This window comes from Aplysia californica, unplaced genomic scaffold, assembly GCF_000002075.1.
Source record: "Aplysia californica isolate F4 #8 unplaced genomic scaffold, AplCal3.0 scaffold00190, whole genome shotgun sequence".
NCBI lineage: Eukaryota > Metazoa > Mollusca > Gastropoda > Aplysiida > Aplysiidae > Aplysia > Aplysia californica.
Window position 1 is genome coordinate 890,150 of NW_004797460.1, and position 11,439 is coordinate 901,588.

The window sequence follows — 11,439 nt, forward strand, 5'->3', positions numbered from 1 at the left end:
TTGTTGTTGTTGTTGCTGTTGTTGTTGTTTGTTTTGTTGGTTTTTTTTTGGTTCTGGATATCAAAAGGCATTCTGTTTTTAAATACTAGCTGGGTCCCCTTTCGATGAAAGGAATGATCAGTGCATTAACATCAACTGAAAGTTAGTGGCCTACTATATTTACACTCTACTGGAATGGAGCAATAAATCTTGAGAGAAAAGTGACACACGACGTGTTTCCAAGATACCAAATGTATAACAGACATATAGAGATAGATAATAGGAGTATTATTATTTTATCCGTACTTCTGTTCTTGCGAACTACTCACACGCACGAAGAAAGCAAAATGAAACGGAAGTAGCCCCTAGTAAAATATGAAATGGCTGAGGACAGAGCGAAAACATCTGAGAGCTTCGATTAACAGGGAAAACCATCAAACCTGAAAAACCAAAAGGTAGTTTCCGAACTTTGAAAATATGTGAGGCGGCGTGGTGGAATCAGGCTCTCGTCAAAATAATCAAAGTGAAGAAACTGGCATTTTCCCGCTAGTTTGTGAATTTTTATCAATTTTTGTTTTTTGGCTAAACACCTTCCATGACCATTAATTGAGGACTCATTTCTGTTTGGATGTTTCTGAAAAGCTTTGATTAAAGGCACAAAAATGTACATTTTCAGTTACCACGGACTCTCAAGCTTAGGAAGTAATTAATCTTTGGCGGCCGTTTTCTCACTAATGTTACCCCTGAAAACAGTTGACCCCCACCACATTCTTTCGCAAATATCTCACCTTGTATTTAAGATAGATGGATGTTTTTTTTCATCCAAATAAAGACCAGTGAACAAGCTTTAAGATGATACCAATAACTCTACATGCCCAACAATTGACAAGCGCCTGATTCCACCACGTCCTGACACATATGACCACGTAACCCGTTCTTACAATTCTTGTCTGAATCATTAATTTTTTTGTAGGTTTTATGGGCACCTGTGTAAAAAGTTTTTACTGACCCCACAAACCGGCTTAGCGCCATTATGATAAGATATTATCCTGATGATAATATCTATTTTTAAAAAGCCGTGCATTCAATACCAAACAAGAATGTCATTGCCCAATGCTCTGCAGCTCCAATCTCTCTTTCCCATGCATAAAAATTCATAATTTATTAAGCTTTATAGATTCTCACACCCACAGCTCTCTAGAGAGCCTCCAAACTTTGCCTCAGGGGGTACATGCTATATATTATATACCAAGAGTCTAAAGCGTCTAAATGGATTCGCTGTTACCAGCTTTCAAGATGGTGTTGATTTCTATTAAAAATCTATTTATTGAGCATCCTCAGTTTAAGTCACGGTATTCAAAATAAAATTTATATTTTCTGCGTAGGTCTACCTCAGCTCATGCGTGCAGCAAAGTAAGGTTCTTGTTCTAAGGTCAAGTTGCATCGTTACAGTGTTAACTGCCTTGTTCACTGACTTCCTGGTGTTTTGAGGAGCCTGCGATTTCCTGTTATGTGTGTCTAGTGTCTGTTGACCTTATTTCCATGGTCTGTGCAAGCTTTTTATTGTTGCTTTTATTAGCTCGTAAATCCGCGTAAGGGTTTAATGTATTCTTTTGTGCATTTTGAGTTGAATGCGAATCAATAATTTGCCTAGGAAAAGCAAATACATCCTCCTACGAGCAAATACTTCTGTAAAAAGAAAATGTATACCGACTCTGCTCTTATTCTAAAGCCCTTATAAAATCTCTCTCTCTCTCTCTCTCTCTCTCTCTCTCTCTCTCTCTCTCTTTCTCTATCCCTCTCTCTCTCTCCCTCTCCCCGCCCCCTCTCTCTCCCTCCTTCTCTCTTCTTTCTCTTTCTATTTTTCTTGAAAATGTAATTGCACGACGTCATTCTAAATTCTTTGCTTGGATAATTCTTCAAAAACTGCATGCACGCTAGTGTTTTTTTGGATAGATGCTTTCTCGTGTAAACATTGGCTCAAAGCAACATAACTTAGATCCACAGAATTCTACACTTATAACTTAATTTTCTATCTTTGGAGACGGAGGACTTGATGTTGCGATCTTTTATAACAATGTCTTGCATATTCAAACGGTCCTTGTCTCTTTTTAATGATGTCAAACAACAACTACATAGTTGTTTCCCCATCATCTGAGTCCTTGAAATACGAGAACTGGTGCTGTGTAAAGAGAGTCACATTACCTCTGTCGAGAGAGAGCGTTTTTGTAGTCTTGTCAGATTGTTACATTTCTTACATGAAAGTTTGATTCTGACTGCAATTCTCTGACCAAATTGACATCATAATATTATGGATCCCTGTAGTCGTGCTGTGTGAATTGTAAGTGTGGGAAAGTAAAAATAAACTCGCTTCCGAAGAGGATACATCAAAGAAATCTCATGGAGACCAACCCTTGAGTCCGAATAAAAATGTATATTAAATCAAGCAGTTGGAAACTTGTGCTTGAACAGCACATCTGATCTGGACATTGGCGGCAGTGATGTACAAAGATTATTCAATATTTTGGCCTGCTTTGTGCGTTCCACCCTATGAGAGGAAATAAAACGAAGCGCGCTTTTAGATTTAAAGTTGGGATATGGGAATATGGAAAATTGGATGCGGTACATGGGAAACAAGAGGAGAGAGAGATGGGAAACATCTGGTGGGATTTGGAATATGGGACTACGGTCATATGTGTACAATGATGACTGTATAGCATCGGGTCAGCCAGGAAATCGATCAGATAGAAAATGACAAGAAACAATAATTCTAACAATAATAACCCCCCTCTCTCTCTCTCTCTCTCTCCCTCTCTCTCTCTCTCTCTCTCTCCCTCCCCCTCTCTCTCTCTCCCTCCCTCTCTCTCTCTCTCTCTCTCTCTCTCTCTCTCTCTCGGGCAGGGGAGAGACAGGGAGAGAGCGAGAGGGAGGGAGAGAGAGAGAGAGAGAGAGAGAGAGAGAGAGAGAGAGAGAAGAGAGTTAGAGAAAGAGAGAGAGAGAGCGAGAGAGAGACAGAGAGAGAGCTTGCCCCCCCCCCTTCTCTCTCTCCCTGCCTCCCCCCTCTTCTCTCTCTCTCTCTCCCTCTCCCTCTCCCTTTCATTCTCTCTTTCTCCCTCCCTTCTCTCTCTCTCGCTCTCTCTCCCTTTCCCCCCTCCGCCCACCCCCCCCCTCTCTCTCTCTCTCTCTCTCTCTCTCTCTCTCTCTCTCCCTGCTCCCAGACAAAATTGCACGCGTTCAACTCACAGACCGTCACGCGCCAGCACAAGGAAGCGCTCAAGTCTCACGCGGACTCGAGATAGGGCAATTGAAACATCTTGGTATACACGGTCTTTGCTCGCACTACGCCCCGAATAACCCTTCACGTCCTCTCTCCGACACAACAGGTTTTAGAAACAATAATGAAAGTCATTTTCTGAATCTGCAATCACCAGCTTTTTATGTTATGCGGTTATTGATATTTTCTTCATTTATGAGACCTGAGAATCATATGTCATGAGAACAGACTTGTACCAGTTATGATATTTTGATAAGAGACATCCACTAATCTAAATAAACCGAATACAGTATGTCTCTGCATTACTTTCTGGGGTTGCAATGTCCACGTCCAGTTCCCATCGATGTGGAAAAAGAAACCCTAATAAAATGAATTTTATGTCGTATTCCAGGTGAATTTGAGATTTCATAACCATCACAAATTGACAAAACCAGGAGAAGAAGAAATCAACAGAACTATAACGGGGCTTGTTGGAAAACAGTACTCCATTCTTTACATTGGTCTGGGTTTGCACGAGGACCTGAATTTCGAATTTGTACATGAAAGGGTAAGCACGAGTGTTTGCGTTCATGTGTGTACGATTTTGTACGTGTGTATGTGCGCACGCGTGCGTGTGTGTGCATGTGTGTGTGTGTGTGTGTGTGTGTGTGTGTGTGTGTGTGTGTGTGTGTGTGTGTGTGTGTGTGCGCGCGCGCGCGTGCGAGCGCGTCTTTAGTATAAATAAGTAAAACATCCTTAACAGTTTGCATTTAAAATGAATTGCGTTTCGACATGTTGTCCTGTGGTCCCATCCACTTTTTGACAAGGAGAACCCACAGAATGTAATATAGACAAATTGCGCATGTAAACCAAAAGCTCAGCAATTTTTTCATGTGTGAGATTGCCGCGGAAGATTTTAGAAACAGCATGGCAAAAACAAGCTTGCCAATACTGGGGGTTTTGGTTAGAAGGTGAAGTATTTTCACAGCAGTTCGTTCAAAGCAAACTTAAAAGGCTGAGACATCTTAAACGAACGAAAGACAGGAAAATACAAAGAGACCTTCAATGTGAAAAGTAAGCAAACGGAACGTAGCAATTTTTTCGTCCTATTGACACCATTTAGATAATTTAGGAGGCAGCCTTCAACGAAGCCTTTCAGGGTCAGCCAGGGATGAAAATAATACTACACCACTACAGAAAGACTGAGAAGTTCTATGAAAATTCTCCTCACATGCTAGTTGAACTTGGATTTTCTATTCGACAGTGAAGCGCCTAACCGCTGCACCACAGACGCCGTTTAATAAACAGAAGTGGGAATTGCGCTGAGGTATTCATTAAATACATTTTTACCTCCTGTGGGCGCACTACAGAACGTGGGAGCAGGCAATAGAAGAACGTAGTTAACAAAAAGTCCCATCTCAAAAAGACAGCTACGGTGTTGTGCTGATGAAATTTTGTTTTTTAATCTCTTCGGGATTTTTGTTTTCGTTCGATTTCTTTTTAAAGTTGGATTTTGTTTTGAGTTTGTTTTATGGTTAGTTTGGGGGGGATTACATCTGTTGCACGTTGGTCAATATTTGAGGCCAATAGTTGTAAGGAACTGGCGGAGAACTAAGTGCTCCACTTCAAAATGACCTTTTTTAATAGTCAAAAAGGACGATTTCGTTATTATAGGTGTTTTTTTAGCCCCCCCCCCCCTTTGACACAATTTACATTATTTATTCAGTAAGCGGGCTTCTGCCCTGCCGGCCATTTATCCCTGGCTTACTTTGATATAATGTCCCAGCAGAAAGACCTATAGACACTCGATAACAATATTTTCCGCAAACGGGAATCGAATTCGGGTCTCCTGCGTGCTATGGTGAAGAGCCCAACAGCTACACCACCGATGTCGGATAGTAAGGCGCGAACACCTTGACAACCGTTTCTGCAATATCATTATTTGTACGTGTTTTATGTCTCTCAATGAGACAGTATAGATCATACCTGTTTTTATTACGTACGAGTCTACAACAGAAATGTTCAGGGTAGGAGAAGTAAAATGTAGATCAACCTGACGTTCTCTTTTTTTGTCGTCCTCAGGTCGTGAAGCCAATGGTGAAGATTGTTGGAAAGAACCAATGGCCTAAGATCATATGGGCCACCCCGCACTCCCCAGGCCCGCTCAAAACGCCGACGTTCACAAAGCAGCAGAAAGATTCAGTCATCGCTTTCAATAAGAAAATGCATAAGGTTTTGAAAGGTTATAACATCCCTGTCTTGGATACATTTCCCTTGACCACGGATATAATAAGTTATGATGGTGTACACTATGGAAAGAGGATCAATGACATCAAAGCGCAAGTTCTGCTGAATCTTATTCAAAGACTTAGAAACAGTGGTTGGTCGAGTGTGTGATAGATGCAAGCATGCTCATGTGTGTGTGTGTGTGTTTGTTCGTCTGTGCGTTTATGGATGTGTCAACTGGTGCGCATTGAAGGTAAAAGCATATAAACAGCAGAAAATCATTCAAATATTCTGACTCGTGAGTTTGAAGACTAGCGTCTGACTGAGGTAAAGCAGTTTGGCGCTTGACTGTCGCATGCCGGAAACCCGACTTCGATTCCCGAGTAGGGAGAAAATGTTCATCAAGTATCTCGGTCTTTCTGCTGGGATGTTGTATCCCTCACAGCCCGGGTAGGCCCTGACAGGCAGGGTCGGAAACCCGCCCCCTATATGATGTACGAGCTTGGTCCCCGTTCGATGAACGGATTGAGACAGAAGCGTGTTGATTGATCCCAGTAGCAAGAAAAAGAATTAAACAAAAAAGTCCAGAAAAAGCGATGATGGGCATCAAACGAAAGGATCACAGTCGAATTTAGCACCAAGTAAAAAAAGAAAACATGAGGCTAGATCTATACGGGTCGCACACTTAAAATAGTGCTCAGTATTGCGCGACAGTGCGCGATAGTATTGAACGGAAGTACGACTTGAAATAAGCAAACCTGGCGGATTTTCTAAATTACCAGAGGCAGAAGCATCGGCCTACAAAAGCGATCGGCGAAATAAAGAAATTGAGCTTTTTGCAGCAAAACTGTCTCAAAACTGAAAAAACGAAGGGCCTCATGATCTGGGGAATATTTTAAAGAATCTTTTGGCGAAAACCGCATGTCGATCGATGCAGCCATGAAAAAGCCTTTTGAATAGCAAAATTCGGCCACCACAAATAGACAATAGAATATTGTGTTGATGTGGGCGTAAAAAAAGAAAAGAGTTTGGAGAATACAGGTACGATTAATATTAAGATTTGTCGATGTTGAATGGGAACTAGATCTGATTTGACTTGCCATGATGAGGGAACAAAATTTAGCAGACAACGGCCAAACAGCTGATCGGTTGGGAAGGGGAAGTAGTGAGAGTAATCTCCCCTGCTTTATTGGAATGTACAAAACAATCCACAGCTAATTACCGAAACGTAACAATAACATGAATGACCGTAAGGTCACAAGTTCAACACCCCCACTTGATCGAAAACGATTCATTCACTCCTTCATCAACCATAAATATTGAAAAATGTAGTAAACGTAGATCAATGTACTAAGCATTGTCTACTAAGCATATTTTAAGAAAAGTAATGTTTACGATACCGGTACACAAAATAGTGTGAAAGAAATTTGAATACAGTGTAAGTAGTACTCAAATACAGCAGCCTTCAATGTAACCACATTAATGCATTAATTTCAATTTCAGCACTTTTGTTTTCACATCACCGTTTACAACACCTGGTCCCGTTACAATGTACTTTCCAAAAATGATATCTCTGAACTTGTTCAGCTTAAATTTGGTAGCAGGCTTCGTCATCAAATCTGCTGACATTTCACCAGTGGGACAGTATTCGGGTTCAAATCTCTTCTTGTTCAGTTCGGAACGTATAAAATGGTACCGAACATCAATGTGTTTTGATCTTCGATGGTTCACAGGGTTGTTGGCTAGGGCAATTGCGCCCTGGTTGTCCTCAAAGACCACAGGCAAATTATCTCTAACACTAATTCCAATATCATAAAGAAACTGACTGAGATACAAAACCCCCTGCACTGCGGCTGTGAGAGCAATATATTCAGCCTCGCAGGATGACAGAGCCACGACTGGCTGTTTCCTTGATTTCCATGAATTCAGAGGACCTTCTTGTGTCAAACCAAAACAGTAACCTGATGTACTGCGTCTATCTTCAACACTGGATGCCCAATCAGAGTCACTATACCCAATGAGCCTCAGGCCTTTTTTACTCTTTCTGAAGCACATCTCATAGTGTGCAGTTCCCTTCAGATACCTCAACACGTGTTTCAGTGCTATCCAGTGACACTGGAGGGGGTTCGACAAGAATTGAGAAAGTCTGGTAACAACCCAAGAAATATCAGGTCGAGTACACAACATCAGGTGAATTAGACTTCCAACAATCTCTCGATACCTACGGGAATCAACAGGTTCACTTTCATTCCATTCTAGGTTCTGTTCACATGGAGCACCTCTAGCTTTACAGTCAGACATCTCAAATCTTTCAAGCAACCTCTCAGTGTACACATTTTGGTTCATCTTAACAAAGCCATGTCCTTGTTCAAAGTTAATGCCCAGAGAGTATGACAGTTTTCCCATGTCCTTCATCTTAAATCTATCTTTGAACAACTGCTTTGTTGCACATAAAAGACTGTCATTATTTGAACCAATAATCAAATCATCCACCCAAACAAGGATCATAACCATACCTTTCTCACCATGTTTGGTATAAACACAGTTTTCAGAAGGAGACTCTACAAAGTCATTCTGTTCTAAAAACTTGTGCAACATTTGGTTCCAATTCCTGCCAGACTGTTTCAACCCATACAAAGATTTGTTCAATTTGTACACCATTTTCTGCCCACTTTCATTTTTTACTTCAAAGCCTTCTGGCTGTTCCACATAGATTTCACAATCTATGGGAACGTTTAAGTATGCTGTCTTCACATCAATCTGATGCAAAGTTAAATCATACTGTGCAGCGATCTGCATGAGAACACGCACTGAAGTCAAATTTGCAGTAGGTGCAAAGGTTTCATGATAATCTAGTCCTTCTCTTTGGCTATATCCCTTTGCCACATATCGAGCCTTGTAGGACTTGGAACCATTTGCACTTTCTTTGACTGTATACACCCATTTTCCCCCCACTGCTTGTCTACCCCCAGGGAGAGTGGTCAGAGTGTAAGTGCCATTTTCTTTCAGGTAGTTGAATTCTTCATTCATTGCTTCTTTCCAAAACTCTGATTCAGATGAATCAGTGGCTTCTTTAAATGTTTGAAGAAAAGAAGAAAATTTGTAGCAAAAATCAACATTCAACATGACATTATCTTCATCAAATTCTGTATCATAGTCAGACAGATACGAAGGAGGTTTTCTCTCTCTTCTGGGATATCTCCCATTTTGTTCAACAAAGGATGGTATATTTTCTGGTTGTTTACATTCTGACCTCTCTTCAGGAACATTTTCAACAATAGGAATAGGACGTTTTACAAAAACATCATCATCTGAAAAATCAATGGTCTGAGTTTCCCTTTCAACACAATCAAAAGCTTTCTTTGGGACAAAGTGTACCACTCTACATCTTATCACTTTCACAGTATCAGAAAAATATAGCAAGTATGCTGGACTGCACCTATCATATCCAACAAAAACTCCCTTTTTGCATCTCTCGTCTAGTTTTTTCTTCTGCTGAGAGTACACATAACAGTCGCAGCCAAAGACTCGCATGTTCGAAATATTTGGTCTGCGCCCTGTCAGTGCTTGTACTGGTGTTTGTTTCACCCTAGCATTGAAACATCTGTTTCGATTGTACACTGCTGTGTGCACTGCATATGGCCACAACGCTTTTGGCAGCTCACTTTCAAGGAGCATACATCTCCCCATTTCAAAAATGGTACGCCACTGCCTTTCAGCTGTCCCATTTTGATGGGGCGAGTAAGGAGCTGACATTTCCTGCTTAATCTGATTTTTCCTTAGGAGTGCCTTAAACTCTCCTGAAGTGAATTCCGTCCTATTATCTGATCCTATTGTCTTTACCTTCCCATAAGGGGCTGAATCTGCTAGAAACCTTTCTGTAGCCTCCATAGTCTCACTTTTACTTTTCAAAAAGTACACAAACATGGCACCTGAAAAATCATCTGTAAATGCAATTGCATATTTAAAGCCTTCATGGGAAGTAGGAGTAGGAGTAATTGGACCTGTAAGATCAGTGTGCACCAACTCCAAAGGAGAAGTGGCACGTTCACGTGGATTCTTACTTCTCTCATTCGTCATTTTTCCCTTCACACACACCTCACATTCCTTCTTCTTTGCCTTCCCACTTATCTTCATGCCGTCAACAACACTTTCAAGCCTCAAAACATCATCAAAATTGCAGTGACCAAGTGTTTCATGCCAACCCATAATATCCTGAGTATAATTCATCTTGTCAACAGTATCATCTGAACTGTTTGTATTGAGATAATATAATTTTCCCCGCTTTTCAATTGGAAAGCTTACAACACCATCTTTGACTAGAAGTTCTGCTGTATCTGAGTGGAATGAAACACTTGCCCCCTCGTCAGTAGCGGCCTGAACCGAAAAAAATATTCTGAGGAAAAGTTGGTACATACAGAGCATTTTTCAGAGTAACATCTACAGAGTTACCATCAGAATCTTTAAATTTCATACTCGCATTTCCTCCTTTCACAGCAACATTCACTCTCTCTCTCCATTTGCTAGCTCTATGGAGTGTTTTTCAGATCTGAATGTCTTATCAAATGAACAAAACTTTAACACATCATTCAAAATATGGGCAGTAGCCCCACAATCAACCAACAAGTCCGCTTTGAATTTAATTTTCTCGTCAATGTTCGTTTTCACTTTGAATGCGAATGTATGTTCTTGGTCATCTGTGCGTCGTGCATCCGCAGCCTCATTAACTGTGTCTGTTGTGTTCTTCCTCTGAAATCTGCACGTGTTATTAGAGTGATTATTCTTTCTGCATAGTTTGCACCACAGTTTCTTTTGCCTGCAATTCTTTGAGAAGGGTCCGAGAGGAGAAAATTTTATAGTAGAAAAGCAGATAGAACTTCGTAATTTTAGGATAGTGAGTTAATTCTAGTTCTCAATGCGCAGGAGGGCCTTTGAGATTTCCATGGTGTAAATCTTATTCTTTAACTCTTTAAGGACGTAACGCAACAGCAGCAGATCAAAGGCAATGCTGAGGCACATTTCAAACTATCAAACATTACGCTACCTCAGAATCACAACCTTCTATCTGACATTTTGGCCGTTTTGAGTTACTAATAGGTCAAAAGCAAATGGTTCTGTCTGCTCTATTAAAATCGTAAGATTGCTCGAAGTCGATGTCAAGATATATGCAAAGAATGCCATTCGAAAAATCTTGACATATTGTGAGACACAAAATAGTTTACGCCAAATTTCTCAGAACTAGGTAGGCCTACTGAGCAGATACAAGTAGGCCTACAACTTTGTAAGTCTGAGGTAACGATTAATTAATGAAACACGAATGTGCACATATTATATAGTTGTGCAATGATCCCTGGCTATAACAGGACCGCCAGAACCGACGAGATAGCCCTGATGATATAGCCAACTCCTCTTCTTCGAAGATCAAGTCTATGCATACACTGTAACTAATGATAAACGAAAGGGATCTATTTCTTTGCAAGAATTACCCACTACCCGTGCACCGGCTGTTGCTTTTTTCTTTGCCAATGATTTTTTTCCTCATTGTCCTCTTCCTTTTTGTAACATTCTGGCCTCATGGGGGTTGACTACACATAAATTGAGATGCACGGAAAGTAATAATAATACCATACTACTTGCATTTATATACACACCTGTGCTCCACGGAGCCTACATTATGATCCGTGCGCTTTACGACCGTTCGTAATCGAAAACCTGCCACGTTTGGGAAAAGGATCATCATGGTATAGATTGGCCTATTTTCATCATGGTATGGATTTGCCTTCTTTTATCATGGTACATATTTGCCTATTTTCAATATGCCATAGATTTGCCTACTTTTATCATGGTATAGATTGTCCTATTTTCACTCTCGAATATTATTATAGTATAGATTTTCTTACTTTAGGAGAGGGTTTGTCAATGGAATCATAGCACTGCTTTCAAATCGTAGTCCCTAAGAATTCTAATGGATATTAATAATA

General features: G+C 40.6%; 1 protein-coding gene across 1 annotated transcript in view; it reads left to right on the top strand.

The window, feature by feature from the left end:
* The window catches only part of LOC106011803, a gene marked incomplete in the record, with an annotated part of 20,535 nt that extends 14,790 nt beyond the window's left edge, over positions 1 to 5,745 (top strand). Inside the window, 2 exon segments of the mRNA XM_035969861.1 lie at positions 3,644 to 3,800; positions 5,315 to 5,745. Of these exon segments, the coding sequence (XP_035825754.1) occupies positions 3,644 to 3,800; positions 5,315 to 5,629 (472 nt within the window).
* Positions 5,746 to 11,439: the final 5,694 nt, after the last annotated feature.